Source organism: Mercenaria mercenaria, chromosome 3, assembly GCF_021730395.1.
Source record: "Mercenaria mercenaria strain notata chromosome 3, MADL_Memer_1, whole genome shotgun sequence".
Classification (NCBI taxonomy): domain Eukaryota; kingdom Metazoa; phylum Mollusca; class Bivalvia; order Venerida; family Veneridae; genus Mercenaria; species Mercenaria mercenaria.
The window spans coordinates 37,952,745-37,969,278 of NC_069363.1; the positions used below are offsets into that span (position 1 = coordinate 37,952,745).

Sequence of the window (16,534 nt, forward strand, 5' to 3'; positions counted from 1 at the left end):
AAGACTGAAAACTGTGTGTTATTAAACAACAATTCAATTTTCTGACATCACAATTATTACGTCATAGCGTTAAACGGCATAGCGGTGTGCTGGAAAAGGAACAAACAGAAAACAGGCAAATACTTAATGGGTGTTGTCGAAGATGTACTTTAAAACTTTGTAACATGTTAGAATCGAAATAATATATCTCATTTATTGATTTGATCTTGAATAAAATCATTGTTTGTCGTTCAGATGAGTATTATTATATCACTTGGGCTGCACCCTCATGATATAATTGCTTCGCATCTGAACTCCAAACAATGATTTTATTCAGCAACAAATCATTAAATGAGATATATTATTGCTTAATTTATTAGTCCCATACTGATGAAACTGGAGGGGAGATATTGTTTGCCCCCTGCCTGTCCTTCCATCACTTAATTAGCGGCACAATGTGGGATCCAGCAGGAATTTTAAAAGTACAAGATATCTTTTTATGAAACTTGTTACATGGATAGGTGGCAGTATTAAGACTATGCCTGTCCTTTTATTTTGTTGCTATGACAACAAATAATCAAAAGATACTACTAAAAGTGGCAAGTTAGGGTCTTCCAATCACTTTATTTCATGAAACTTGATACATGGATAGGTAGCATTAGGGAGAATAATTTATGCACATCCTTATGTTTTGTTGCTATGGCAACAGATGAAGTCACTATAGCAAAAAAATTAGGCCAAAGCTATGACCAAGATAGAGGTCCTGCGATAATTTCAAAAGTCTAAAATTGGAATATAGGTAGAAGGCAATATGGAGAATATGTATATTAGAGAGACCAGTGTAGATCATTATTAGCCTGCATATCCGTGCAGTCTGATCATGATCTGCACTTTTTGCCATTCAGTCAGTATCTTTTTAGTATGTACCCCTTTTAACAGTTAATGGTACTGTCCAAATTGTAAGACGGACAAGTTCATTATGGAAATTTAGTAGGGTTAGGGTTAGAATATGCACACCATTTGTCTGTCTTTTCATTCACCTGTCTGTTCATTCTTCAGTTATAAAAGAAACTGAATACATAGAACCAGGAAGAGATTTGTAGCAATTTACTTTAAAGTCTACAATTGTAAGAATTGTTTTTAGGTCAACAGATACGGAGTTAAAGTCTAGTCATGAACAAGTGATGATGTTCACAGATATGTTGAAAGCCAAAGATGAAATTCTAGTCTCCCTATCAAACCAGTTACAGAGTGCTGAAGAGGAGAAACAAGAGCATATACAGCGTACAAGCAGCTTTGATCAGCCAGATGTGATTCAGTCACTGTCTGCGCGTGAATCTACTACCTCTCTTAGTTCAGAACGGGCAGATTTACGAGAACTGGAAAGATACAAAGTTTGTGCAATTAAAGTCATTTAATTAATGCAGAGATCCTCAGACCATTTTAATATGTTGAGATATTGTGTATTATGCTGTAGAATGATATTTGGGCAAAATTTAATCATTGATACTGGAAGTTATGTTATAATAATACGTATTTGGTTCACCAATTTTCAGTCTGGTTATTGAGGGGCCTCCGTGGCCGAGTGGTTAAGGTCGCTGACTCAAATCTTTTGCCCCAAATCAATGTGGGTTCAAGCCTCACTCAGGGCATTGGATTCTTCATTTGAGGAAGCCATCCAGCTGACTTATGGAAGGTCGATGGTTCTACCAAGGTGCCCGCTCGTGATGAAATAATGCTTGGAGGGGCACCTGGGGTCTTCCTCCACCATCAAAGCTGGAAAGTTGCCATATGACCTATAATTGTGTTGATGCAACGTTAGACCCAAGTGAATAAATAAATCAATCAGTCTGTTAATTGCTAGCAGAGGGCTCTTTAAAAATAATATAGACTTTTTCTCTAGCTTTTAAATACTGTATAGAGGCAAAAGAAGAAACACACCGTCATGATTTGCAATCACTCTACTAACTGCACTGCAAATTTGACGTGATTATGACCATGTAATCAGGAGATACGCCTCCTCGAAAACAGTCACTTAATTAAACAAACCTGGCACATGGTGATCATATTTCCACAACGTTAACAGCGTCATGCCTTCATCGAGAAGTTTTCATTGAGTTTGCATTAATTTATATTTGTAAATTTCTTTCATTGATTTTGATGATCAATACCTAAGTTATAATAAGTTATTTGGTTAGAATACTAAAAAAGCATAAACAATTATGCCAAGCATCTCAGACATGGTGCTCAATGTGAGTTCTTGATCTTTATCCACAGCGTCATAGATTGACGCTAAAGTCAGATCACAGATCTTTCATTTTCTCCCTCCACCTTCGCTGTATTTAAGCAATTCTGGACAATTAGCGAACTGTTTGTATCTCTTGAAGATCAAAACACAGATATCCAAACATTGTTGTGGCGTCTGCTTCAATAACCTATAAATTTCAGTGACTGTTCACCAAAATTTCTATATAACTATACAAAATGTCTGATTATCAATGATAGGTCATGACGAAATTACATGCATTATACACAGTAATACTCACCTAGTTTAAACGTCATTTACTTCCGCCTCCTATGTCCAAATGACGCCATACTCTTGGTGTATGTCACCCTGGTGTATTGCTGCACTTTGACCTATTTTTGGGCAAACAGCTGTACTATCAGTGCAAACATTATAGTGATCTAATTCAAATCATGACAGATGAAAAAGCGACTGCGCCAGTTATGCGTAGCTATGGTATTTAAAACGTTCTATGTGTTTTGCCTAACAGCAAAAATGTTAACAAAAAATTTATGACCAAATGACAGAAAGATTGCGAATTATAATGATATATTTCACATGGCTCTTTACACAATCTGCGGCTTTTGACAGAAAAAGTCTACGATATTTGGGAACAGCCCTTGTACTACCAAAATTCATGAACCATGATCTTTCATTACTTAAATTTGTGGTTGGGGTTGAGCTTGCTACAACTTGTAATTTGAGAAGGGTATACCCTATTTATTTTTCGAGGTATTGATTAGAATGGATTCACAGGTAACAGTATACTTTTGTACTGTCAAACAAGATATCAATAATACTTGCTGAGTGCTGTTTTAGCAATTATTGTTTAACTCTCTGCAATAACGGCTGCGAAAGCTGTCAACAGCTGGGTTTTTTAGCTCACCTGAGCACGAAGTGCTCAAGGTGAGCTTTTGTGATCGCCCTGTGTCCGTCATCCGTTGTCATCCGTCGTCAACAATTTGACTGTTAACACTCTAGAGGTCACAATTTTGGCCTAATCTTAATGAAACTTTGTCAGAATGTTACCCTCATATAAATCTTGGACAAGGTTGATATTGGGTCATCTGGGGTCAAAAACTAGGTCACCAGGTCAAATTAAAGGAAAAGCTTGTTAACACTCTAGAGGTCACAATTTTGGCCCAATCTTAATGAAACTTGGTCAGAATGTTACCTTTAATAAAATCTTGGATGAGTTCGATATTGGGTCATCTGGGGTCAAAAACTAGGTCACCAGGTCAAATCAAAGGAAAAGCTTGTTAACACTCTAGAGGTCACAATTTTGGCACAGTCTTAATGAAACTTGGTCAGAATGTTCCCCTTAATAAAATCTTGGATGAATTCGATATTGGGTCATCTGTGATCAAAAACTAGGTCACCAGGTCAAATCAAAGGAAAAGTTTGTAAACACTGTAAAGGCCACATTTATGACTGTATCTTCATGAAACTTAGTCAGAATGTTACTCATGATAATCTTAAGGTCCAGTTTGAATATGGGTCATGTAGGGTCAAAAACTAGGTCACAAGATCAAATCAAAGGAAAAGCTAGTTAACACTCTAGAGGCCACATTTATGACCATATCTTAATGAAACTTGGTCAGAATGTTAATCTTGATGATCTATAGGTCATGTTCGAATCTGGGTCAGGTGGGGTCAAAAACTAGGTCACTTGGTCAAATCAAAGGAAAAGCTTGTTAACACTCTAGAGGCCACATTTATGACTGTATCTTCATGAAACTTAGTCAGAATGTTAAACTTGATGTTCTTTAGGTCAGGTTTAAATCTGGGTCATGTGGGGTCAAAAACTAGGTCACCGGGTCAAATCAAAGAAAAGCTTGTTAATACTCTAGAGGCCACATTTACGATAATATCTTCATGAAACTTAGTCAGAATATTAATCTTGATGCTCTTTAGGTCAAGTTCGAATCGGAGTCATATGGAGTTAAAAACTAGGTCACCAGGTCAAATCAAAGGAAAAGTTAGTTAACACTTTAGAGGCCACATTTATGACCATATCTTAATGAAACTATCTTGATGATCTTCAGGTCAATAGGTCAGGTGAGCGATACAGGGCCTTCATGACCCTCTTGTTTTAGTTCACCTAACTAGTTATTATGATTGCTCGATGTCCAGTGTCCGGTGTCTCTGTCGTCCGGCGTCTGTCATCCATCAACATTTAGCTTGTGTATGCAATAGAGACCTTTTTTTCAATTGATCTTCATGAAATTTGGTCAGAATGATTGCCTTGATGAAATCTAGGTCGAGCTCGAATATGGGTCATCTGGGCTAAAAACTAGGTCACTAGGTCAAATCAAAGAAAAACCTTGTGTATGCGATAGAGGCTGTACTTTTCAATTGATCTTCATGAAATTTACTCAGAATGATTGCCTTGATGAAGTCTAGGTTGAATTCGAATATGGGTCATCTGGGGTCAAAAAGTAGGACACTAGGTCAAATCAAAGAAAAACCTTGTGTATGCGATAGAGGCTGTATTTTTCAATTGATCTTCATGAAATTTTGTCAGAATGATTGCCTTGATAAAGTCTTGGTCAATTCTGAATGTTGGTCATCTGGGGTCAAAAAGTAGGTCACTAGGTCAAATCAAAGAAAAACCTTGTGTATGTGATAGAAGCTGTATTTTTCAATTGAACTTCATGAAATTCGGTCAGAATGATTGCCTTGATGAAATCTAGGTCGAGTTTGAATATGGGTCATCTGGGGTCAAAAAGTAGGTCACTAGGTCAAATCAAGGAAAAACATTGTGTATGCGATAGAAGCTGTATTTTTCAATTGATCTTCATAAAATTTGGTCAGAATAATTGCCTTGATGAAATCTAGTCAGAGTTCGATTATGGTCATCTGGGGTTGAAAAGTAGGTCACTAGGTCAAATCAAAGAAGACACTTATGTATGCGATAGAGGCTGTATTTTTCAATTGATCTTCATGAAATTTGGTCAGAATGATTGCCTTGATGAAATCTAGGTCAAGTTCGAATATGGGTCATCTGGGTTCAAAAACAAGGTCACTAGGTCATTTCAAAGAAAGTACTTGTTTAAACTCAGGAGACCACACTTTTGGTCCAATCTTAATGAAAATTGGCCAGATTTGTTTCCATGAAATCACTAGGTCAAACATGTTTACGCTGTTTTGGTTTGTTTCTCAGGTGAGCGGCCTAGGGCCATCTTGGCCCTCTTGTTTGGTGTTTCTTGTCAGCCTCTATTGAGAATATTTGTTTATATACGTGTATATTATACTATTATGTTATACTATTATTTTGCAGGATATTTGTCAGGGTTATGAGCTACAACACAAGTTCCTCACCAAGGAGATCCTGGAACTTAATGATCTCAGAAAAGATGACCTGGCTAGAGAAAAGAAACTTATGATGTAAGTAAAAGAATAAGGTGATAGTTAGTTCACGTGCTAGAATTATGAAAACAAAATCATCTTGATCACATTTCTACTTTAATCAGTCTGCTAATATATGAAGAAGAATAAAATTGGTACTGTTGCTTAAATAATATATGCGATGGTTTTATTTTCAAATTTATTTTCATATATATTTTCACATGCAATTGCAAGCAGTGTGACATGCATATTCCTCATAGGTTTGCATGTTATTCAGCTATATGAAAACAAGGAGATACTAACCCTTGCCCTACTAAATTTCTATAATGAACTTGTCCATCTTCCAATTTGGACAGTACTATGAACTGTTAAAAGGTGTGCTAATCATAAAGATACTGGCCAAATAGCGAACAGTGCAGATCATGATCAGACTGCACAGATGTAAAGGCTGATCATTACCTACACTGGCTGTAAGGTAGACTCAATTGTGTCCAGCATGGAAAGGGTTAATTGTTTACAACATGAATGCTTGACTACAGACTTTTAAATACAGAATAGGACCTCCATGGCCTAGTGGTTAAGGTTGCTGACATAGAATCACTTGCCTCTCACTGATGTTGGTTCGAGCCTCACTTGGGGCGTTGAATTCTTCAGATGAGGAAGCCATCCACCTGGAATACAGTAGGTCGGTGCTTCTATCCAGGTGCCAGCTCATGATGAAATAGGGGCACCTAGGATTTTCCTCCACCATCAAAGCTGGAAAGTCACCATATGACCTATACTTAATTGTGTCTGTGCGAAGTTAAACCCATCAACAATAACAAAAAAAAAGTGAAAAAAAAATACAGAATAAAAGTGATTCAGAAATTATCTGTGTCCATTTGGTGTAGAGCATGGTTACATTGGCCTGTTTTGAGATGAAATGATTTCAAAGTTTATTTTTCCTTGCAGGGATTTTGCCAAAATGCAGGCCAAATATTACCAGATCAAGAGCAAGTATTATGTGTTGTTGAAACAGCAGAAAGAACAAGGGCCAGTTAGAGGTTGGTATTGTAGAGGCTGACATTTCAAGACACAATATTTATTTAACCATTTCTGTGAAAACTCTAGTGAAAAGTTGACCATTGTTGTATTACAATAGCTGTTGTTTATTGCAGTTATGCCTCTTTTATTCCTGCAGCTATTTCACATAGAATACTAAATACATTAGTTTGAAATTCTGACAAGAAAAACCAAAGTTTTATTATAGTCTCAAGCTTTTTCAGTAAATAACTATACTATTTTATGATGCCTACAAACAGATGGTGAAGAGGGTCAGGAGGTAGTGAACCAGTTGCTGACAGATGCCCTAGGGACAGATGATGATGATATTGAGATGCACCTCACTGGAAGGTATTATCTTTGAGTCTTTTACTGAAATATAATGCTGCTGTTAAGTTTTAAAAAATTTCATAAAAGGTAATGGACCCATAAGCGTAATCTGCAATATCCATTTGACTAGGAATTCTTGCCTACCTAGAGGGGAAAGTATACATTTGTCTGAGCATGCGCCAGGGATAGATTTTCCTGTCTTAAAAACTCTGTCTAAAATAGCGTGCACCTAGGTGACGTCACATAGTACTAGCACTATTATGACGTCATAAACTATAAAAATAATGCAAGGAAGAACCCAATTCTATTTGTCACCACGATCTATTTTGAACGTGATAGGCAAGAAAAATGATCTTACATGTCTGCTTGTGTAAGGCAGCTGTTTTCCCAACCCTCGGGACAGTTTGGATAAAAAACCTCGCTCGGTTTTTCATTTCACGCTGTCCCTCGGTAGGGAAAACCCGGTCTTACACAGGCAGGCATGTAAGATCCTTATACTCTCCATATGCAATATTGGCAATTCCTAATTGGTATGGAAAGCTGCTAAAGTCACGGACAAAAAATACGGAAGCTGAATTCAGAGACTACTAAATTGCACTAAAACTGCAGAACATCATAACGTGTCCATTACATGTCCATACCTTTAACTGTGAATGCGACTAAATTTTCTACAAGAGCCAGAAACCTGATTTTTTAGGCAATAATTGTTCAGTTATGCAGCATTTGTACAGTCCATTGTATATAATCAGTATGTATTTCAGTTTCTCAAAATAAAAATGTAAGAATGCTTTGAGACACTCTGTAGAGCAGGTTAACATGTGAAAGACCACAGCAATATTTAGGTGTCTCTGGCAAAAACATAGCATTCTGTGAAATCTAGTTACAATATGTGGGGTCCTATTTTTAGCTCATCTGATTTTTGGAAAAAAAATTATGTTATTGTCGTACTAGATTGGCATCGACGTCAGCGTTGGTGTTGCCTGGTTAAGTTTTGCGTTTAGGTCAACTTTTCTCCTTAACGGTGAAAGCTATTGCTTTAAAGCTTTGAGCACTTATACGCATTAAAAGCTGATTCTGCACAGCAAGTACCATAACTCTACATTGTTTTTTGCAAGAATTATGGCCCCTTTTGGACTTAGAAAATCAGATTTCTTGGTTAAGTTTTGTGTTTAGGTCAACTTTTCTCCTAAACTATCAAAGCTATTGCTTTAAAACTTGCAACACTTGTTCACCATCAAAAGCTGACTCTGTACAGCAAGAAACATAACTCCATCCTGCTTTTTGCAAGAATTATGGCCCCTTTTGGACTTAGAAAATATTATAAAAACACACAGGAAGGACAATATTTCTATTATACAGAGATAAAAAAAAATCAGATGAGCGTCTGCACCTGCAAGGCGGTGCTCTTGTTAGTCCACTGTTGAGTCAATCCACATGATTACTGGTAAACCTCAACAAATTTATAAATTTCACATTAACCTTTTCTTTGAATTTGAAATTCTTGTAACAACAAAAAAAATATCATCTTAGCCAAAACCAAAGAATTTTAAGCTATCAGCTTTACTTTCAGTAACTTTCATTGTTGACATGCATGCAGGACTGCATGGAAACATGTATGTGAAGAACTGAGGTCATTGAAGAAATTAATTATAGCAAAAGTGGGATTAAATTAATTTAACAGAGGTTGTATGTCCCATTGAATAATTTCATGAGGGCATTGCCAGAGGGAATTATTTTGTGAGACATATAACCAGTTAAGAGTTTTTAAATTAAAATAAACAGGCTTCTCCTGTCTATTCTTTATCTGATATACTTTATGTATATAGTTGATCAAAATGGAAGCACTATTTTAAGGTTGCTAAAATAGGTTATGATGTCACCATTAGCATGTAAAAGTGTAATTGAAAATGAACAACACATTTAGTGTGTAATGGTATTCTTGAAAATAAGTATTACTGTTAGAATGTTACGATATTATTGAAAAGAAACATCACTGTTAGTATGTAATGGTATTTTTGAAAATGACAGTTGGAAATTGGACATCGCCATTAGCATGTAATAGTTTTTATTGTAAATGACAGCTGGAAAATGAACATCGCCATTAGCATGTAATAGTTGTACCCCCCGACAACAAATTGTAAGGTGGGGTATACTGGTTTCAGGTTGTCTGTCTGTCTGTCTGTCTGTCCGTCCGTCTGTCCGTAGACACAATCTTGTGTGCACCATCTCTCCTCATCCCCTTGACACAATTTAATGAAACTTCACACAAGTGATCAGTAACAACAGTAGTTGTGCATGGGGCATGTAAGGTTATTTCAGAAAAAAAAATTACAGAGTTACGGGACTTTGTTTTTTGTTACTATACTATATACATAGACACAATCTTGTGCGCACCATATCTCCTCATCCCCTTGACACAGTTTAATGAAACTTCACACAAGTGATCAGTAACAACAGTAGTTCTGCATGGGGCATGTTAGGTTCTTTCAGAAAAAAAATTTGCAGAGTAACGGGACTTTGTTTTTTGTTACTATACTATATACATAGACACAATCTTGTGCGCACCATCTCTCCTCATCCCCTTGACACAATTTAATGAAACTTCACACAAGTGATCAGTAACAACAGTAGTTGTACATGGGGCATGTAAGGTTCTTTCAACGACAAAAATTGCAGAGTAATGGGACTTTGTTTCTTGTTAACATACTACGTCAGTTTACTATACTACCGGTATGTACAAACAGTCTGCATATGCAATCTTGTGTGCACCTATCTTCTGAACCCTTGCATACAATTTAATGAAACTTCACACAAGTGATCAGTACCAACCCTAGTTGTGCATGTGGCATGTAATGTTCTTTTAGATAAATATTCTTCATAGTTATGGGACTTTGTTTTTTGTTACTATACTGTATACATACAGTCTATATACATACAGTCCACATAATTATGCAATCTTGTGTGCGTCAAATTGCAATGTACTGTGTCAGTGCATGCAGGGTGGGGGGAGGGGGGATACGTTCATCACCTTTAGTGATAGCTGTAGTTTTTATTGTAAATGACAGCTGGAAAATGAACATCGCCATTAGCATGTAATAGTTTTTATTGTAAATGACAGCTGGAAAATGAACATAGCCATAAGCATGTAATAGTTTTTATTGTAAATGACAGCTGGAAAATGAACATCGCCATTAGCATGTAATAGTTTTTATTGTAAATGACAGCTGCAAAATGAGCATCGCCATTAGCATATAATAGTTTTATTGAAAATGAACATCACTGATAGCATGTAATGGTATTGTTAAAAGAAAAACATTATTACAGTTAAAGTGTTATGGTGTTACAGAAAATAAACATCACTGTAAGTATAAAACTCTTTCGTTGAAAATAAACATGATTTTTCACATAGAATAATCTATGAATGGCTGAAAATAACAATTGTCTCCACATTTTACAGTATTGAAGAGTATGACAAGTATGGCTTCTCAAGGAAACACTACACAGAGGAGACAGAGGAAGTGGAGGAGTATGATCCGCTAGGTAGTAAAGCTGCTGTACTTGAGAAACAGTCTGAGGAACTCAATACCAAGGTCAAGGTCAGTGATGTTTAATTTATTCCTTAGCATGTCATTACCAAGGCGAGGTCAGTGATATTTAATTTATTCCTTTAATAGCATCTCATTACCAAGGTCAAGGTCAGTGATGTTTAATTTATTCCTTAGCATCTCATTACCAAGGTCAAGGTCGGTGATGTTTAATTTATTCCTTAGCATCTCATTACCAAGGTCAAGGTCAGTGATGCTTGATTTATACCTGAGGAACTCAGTGACAAGGTGAAGAACAGTGATGTTTAATTTATTCCTTAGCACCTCATTACCAAGGTCAAGGTCAGTGATGTTTGATTTTTACCTTAGGAACTTAGTACCAAGGTCAAGAACAGTGATGCTTGATTTTCTTTTGAGGAACTTAATACCAAGGTCAAGGTTAAACTGTTTGTCTTCAGCAGTAAGCTTTGGTATCTTCTAACAACTCCTGTTATTGATTTGTGACAGCCATTTGGAAAGCAATCTAGATTTTATTAATTTGGATAACATAGGAAGTAAAACCTGTCTTAAGCCGCCAGCCAAGGGAGTGGAAAAAAGTGGCTGCTTACAGCAGGTGGCTAAATGCAGGTAATTTATAGAATGAATGATCATTTTGGGAAATGAGACACTGGTTGCTTAAGACAGGTTGGCTGCTTAATAGAGGTGATCTCTAAAGCAGGTTTTACTGTATCTGCTTTTCCAGGAAGCAGACCAAGCTGCATCTCTGAGAGTGAAGTGGGAGAACTATCTGGTAGGACGTGGTGGTAAACTACAGAAAAGCACGGAGTTGAAGATGCTGATTAGACAAGGTGTACCACACGAGTTTAGAGAGGAAGTCTGGAAAGGGTAAGTCCAACATAATCATAAGATTGATGAATTCTTAGATTTCAAGTTAAAAAGATTGAACAAATAGTAGATTCTGTTTTTGTATTGGAATTTCATTGGATTGGCTTTACCAAGAATCCATGAAAATTAGTTGCTTATCAATAGATATTAGTTCACAGTAAGCTTGTATGTTAGAAGTTGCTGCTGAAGATTGTACTGCTGGACAGATATGCTGTGTTATTAACATCAATGCTAATACATAGATTTTGTGTGGTAGATAGAGAAATGGGGACAGTATTTGCACTTTGGTAATTATACCCTAGTATTTGAAAAAAAATAATCTGAGGGATCCTTGTGTTAAAGGCCTAGATTTTGGCAGTGGGCCAAAGGATTTCTGTCTTCACCAGCACTGTTGGGGGCTAATGACCATCACAGTATGGTTCCAATAAACAATGACCCTTGTTTATTGGAGAGTCAGTCTACCTTACAAGTGTATCAATAAGTGAGAAGGGGAAACAATGTAGTTTATTTTTAATTAATGAATAATTGATAACTTTTAAAGTTATACCAGTTGTTTTTTTGGCATTTCTATGTAAAGAAAAATATTTGTTGATCAAATACAATAATAAAATAATCAGAAACTTATTTTCACAATAGTGAAATAATCAGAAACTTACTTAAAGAAAAAAAAAACCTAAATTATTTCACAGTACTTTCTTTCTGAAAAATACCAATATTAAATATTTTCAGGTGTGTAAATTTTCACATTAGTGACATCAGAGAAAAGATGGGCCCCACATATTACCAGGACCTACTACAAAGGAAAGCATTTGCACAAGGATCAGACCCTTCTATTAAACAGGTATGTAACTTCAACCACACCTAGTTTTAATATAAGCAAAAGAAAAGTACTCCTCTACCTGTCTGTCATTGAAGGTTACTTATGCCCCCACCTCCTGTCTATCAGTCAGTCTGTTTATCTAGAAGCTAATGAGCTATAAGTGGTCTATGGTCAAGTGGGAAAAAGTTAAAATATCTCAGTAAGGTTGATTTGATTTATTTAGGATTTGTTCTTGGTTGCTGTAAATTAATATTTTAGACATGCTTTGTACAAAATATTCAATGCTTATTACTTACACATTTGTATTTCCCCAGAGATGCTACATGTATTGATCAAGTTACAATTACTCCTGTATTTTACTGTTTCAAATAACAATAAAATAACTTAGAATTTTGGGGTGTTATTGAGTGAATTACAGTTATTTTTTGAGTAAAAATCATTACATTCTAGTTACATTGATTTACTGTTTCTAAAAGTGACATATGTTATAATAATTATGTGATATCACAGGACGCACTCTTTTATTTGTGATAGATTTCTTTTCAAACTGTAGAGTTACATTATACATTCACAAGTTTTTCAAAATGTTCATCACAGACTCTGAATCTCTCAAGAGGGAAATATTTTACAGCAGCAATATATAGACCTTCCACCCAATCCCCCTGCTCAATTTGACTGGGGCAGAAAAAGTATCTCCATTCTTTTCAGACATAGGTAGCTGAGGTTGTTTTCACTTGAAATCGTTACTTTTAACTTACTGTAAAACAGTGCTTGTACTAAACATAACTGAATAACTTTTCAAGAGATTTAGTTGACATTTCTCACAGTGTAAGATGATGTTGAGAAGAAATGCATTTTGTAATTATCATCTTCATTTTTTTGCCCCCACCCCCTTTGAAATAGGAGGGGTACTGTGAAATCATTAATATTCTTCATAGATTTCATGGTTGAGTGAATCCATGAAATTTAATCCCAATGAATTAATAAAGTTCCCATTCATTTGATGATCAAAAGTTGAAATCCACGAATTTATATCCCCACAAAATTGCCGTTTTGACCAAAACCACGAAATTTCATGCCCACGAAATTAAATGATTTCACAGTATATTGTTTTGCAAATGTTGGTATGTCGGTCGGTCCGTAGACCAATCGGTTTCTGGATGATAGCTCAAGAACGCTTTGGTCTAGGATCATGAAAGTTGATAGGGAGATTGTTCATGACCGGCAGATGACCCCTGTTGATTTTGAGGTCAGTAGGTTAAAGGTCAATGTAACCCAGAACAGTTAAACTGTTTTCGGGCGATAACTTGAGAATGCTTGGGCCTAGGATCATGAAACTGAATTAGGGAGGTCGATCATGACCAGCAGATGACCACTATTAATTTTGATTTCAGTAGGTCAGAGGTCAAGGTCACACTGACCCGGAACAGTTAAACCATTTAGGACAATAACTTGAGAATGCTTATGCCTAGGATCATGAAACTTAATAGGGAGGTTGATCATGACTGGCAGAGGACCCCTATAGATTTTGAGGTCAGTTGGTCACAGGTCAAATTGAAAGTGACCCGGAACAGTTAAACCGTTCCCAGATGATAACTTGAAAATGCTTAGGCTTAGGATCATGAAACTTGATAAGATGGTTGATCATGACTAACAAATGACACCTATTGATTTTGAGTTCAGTAGGTCAAAGGTTGAGGTCACATTGACCCAGAACAGAAGAACATTTTTGCCAAATAACTAGAGAATGCTTTGGTCTAAGATCACATTTGATACCAAGGTCACTTATGACTGTTAAATGACCTATGATTATTAATTTGAGTCAGTACATCAAACGTCCAGTGCACAGTTACCAAATAATTTCTGTTCCTTGTGCAGTAACTGAATGCATAAAGAGGGGTGTTTCATGTTGTACGAGCTCTTGTTCATTTTTATCCTCGTTTTGGCCACTTTTTGACTCTGACTTATTCAATATGATGCCTTGTAGTTACTTTTAATTTGTTGGTATGGTTTATGTGAGAATATTATGATTGTTAAGTGCAGGGTAAATGTAGGTAAGTAATATGCATGTGATTTTATCTCTACCTTTACATGGTGTATGTTAAAGTGAGAGCAAATTTTTTGTGTGTTGGGTTTGGCACTGAAGACCCTGCTTTGATTGTATTAATGCTAACAGAGATGTTTCAGTACTTCAGGGAGTACATTTTAGAGATAAAGTTAATTATGTCTCCCCCAGGAGACATATTGTTTTTGCCTTGTCCATCCGTCCTTCCGTCCGTCCGTACGTCACACTTCATTTCCGAGCAATAACTGGAGAACCATTTGACCTAGAACCTTCAAACTTCATAGGGTTGTAGGGCTGCTGGAGTAGACGACCCCTATTGTTTTTGGGGTCACTCCGTCAAAGGTCAAGGTCACAGGAGCCTGAACATTGAAAACCATTTCCGATCAATAACTAAGAGAACCACTTGTTCCAGAATGTTGAAACTTAATAGGATGATTGGTCATGAAGAGTAGATGACCCCTATTGATTTTGGGGTCACTCTGTCAAAGGTCAAGGTCACAGGGGCCTGAACATTGAAAACTATTTCTGATCAATAACTAGAGAACCACTTGACCCAGAATGTTGAAACTTCATAGGATGATTGTTCATGCAAAGTAGATGACCCCTATCGATTTTGGGGTCACTCCATTAAAGGTCAAGGTCACAGGGGCCTGAACATTGAAAATTATTTCCGGTCAGTAACTTGAGAACCACTTGACCCAGAATGTTGAAACTTAATAGGATGATTGATCATGCAGAGTAGATGACCCCTAACGATTTTGGGTTCACTCTGTGAAAGGTCAAGGTCACAGGGGCCCGAACATTGAAAACCATTTCCGGTTAGTAACTTGAGAACCACTTGACCCAGAATGATGAAACTTCGTAGGATGATTGGTCATGCAGAGTAGATGACCCCTAATGATTTTAGGGTCACTCTGTTAAAGGTCAAGGCCCTAGGGGCCTGAACATTGAAAACCATTTCCAATCAATAACTTGAGAACCTCTCGACCCAGAAAGTTGAAACTTCATAGGATGATTGTTCATGCAGAGTAAATGACCCATATTGTTTTTGGGGTCACTCCGTTAAAGGTCAAGGTCACAGGGGCCTGAACATTGATAACCAGTTCCGATGAATAACTTGAGAACCACTTGACCCAGAATGTTGAAACTTCATAGGATGATTGAACATGCAGAGTAGATGACCCCTATTGATTTTGTGGTCAGTCTATTAAAAGTCAAGGTCACAGTGGCCTGTTAATGTAAAATCATTTTTTGGAAATAACTTGAGAACCACTTGACCTACAATGTTGAAACTTAATAGGATGATTGGACATGCAGAGTAGATGACCCCTATTTATTTTGAGGTCACTTGATCAAGGTCACAGGAGCCTGAACAGTGACTTGAGAACCACTAGGCCAAGAGTGTTGAAATTTAGCGGGATGACTGGACATGCCAAGTAGATGATCCTATTTGCAGCCAACCATCAGTGTCTCTTTGACTTTCGCTCCCGATCCCTATTGACTTCTTGTCTATAGGACTTTGCATTGGGGGAGACATGCGCTTTTTTACAAAAGCATTTTCTAGTTTACGATGTCTTTGAGTTATGGATGAGGAATCACTACAGAGGCTATTAGATTTTGTCCCCAAGGTAGAGACTTTGTCCAAAAATGAGTTTCTACTGAGCTTGTGGACTTATTTCAATTTGAGAAAATAGAAAGAATGGTTTCCAATCAATAGCTTTAGTTTGCATTTATGTGTTGAAATTAAACTTGGGTAGCTTGTAGGAAAACTAAGATTTGGGGTTAGTATTGTTAGTGGACCAAAAGGTATATGGCATTTTCTTTGTGTGTTCTGTTTCATTTTCGTGATTAATATTTTGTTTTCATTTAAACACAACACCGGTTGCAATAATGGGTGTGTTTTTTTTTAGCTCCCAATAGGGATAACCCCATTTATTTTTTAGCTCACCTGAGCAATGCTCAGGTGAGTTTTTGTGATCACTCGATGTCCGGCGTCTGTCTGTCTGTCTGTCAACATTTAGCTTTTGTATGCGATAGAGGCTGTATTTTTCAACTGATCTTCATGAAATTTTGTCAGAATGATTACCTTGATAAAATCTAGGCCAAGTTCGAAAATGGGTTATCTGACTGGGGTCAAAAACTAGGTCACTAAGTCAAATCAAAGAAAAACCTTGTGTATGCGATAGAGGCTGTATTTTTCAGTTGAACTTCATGAAATTTGGTCAGAATGATTACCT

At 36.7% G+C, this 16,534-nt stretch overlaps 1 protein-coding gene across 2 annotated transcripts in view; it reads left to right on the top strand.

The window, feature by feature from the left end:
* LOC123525043 (TBC1 domain family member 2B-like) overlaps positions 1-16,534 on the top strand; it is a 72,166-nt gene that overhangs the window by 35,764 nt on the left and 19,868 nt on the right. For both annotated transcript variants that reach the window (XM_045303722.2, XM_045303726.2), the window contains 7 exons: positions 1,124-1,373; positions 5,544-5,650; positions 6,563-6,654; positions 6,913-7,003; positions 10,440-10,578; positions 11,270-11,412; positions 12,142-12,253. In XM_045303722.2, the coding sequence (XP_045159657.2) occupies positions 1,124-1,373; positions 5,544-5,650; positions 6,563-6,654; positions 6,913-7,003; positions 10,440-10,578; positions 11,270-11,412; positions 12,142-12,253 (934 nt within the window). The remainder of the gene's footprint in view (positions 1-1,123; positions 1,374-5,543; positions 5,651-6,562; positions 6,655-6,912; positions 7,004-10,439; positions 10,579-11,269; positions 11,413-12,141; positions 12,254-16,534) is intronic.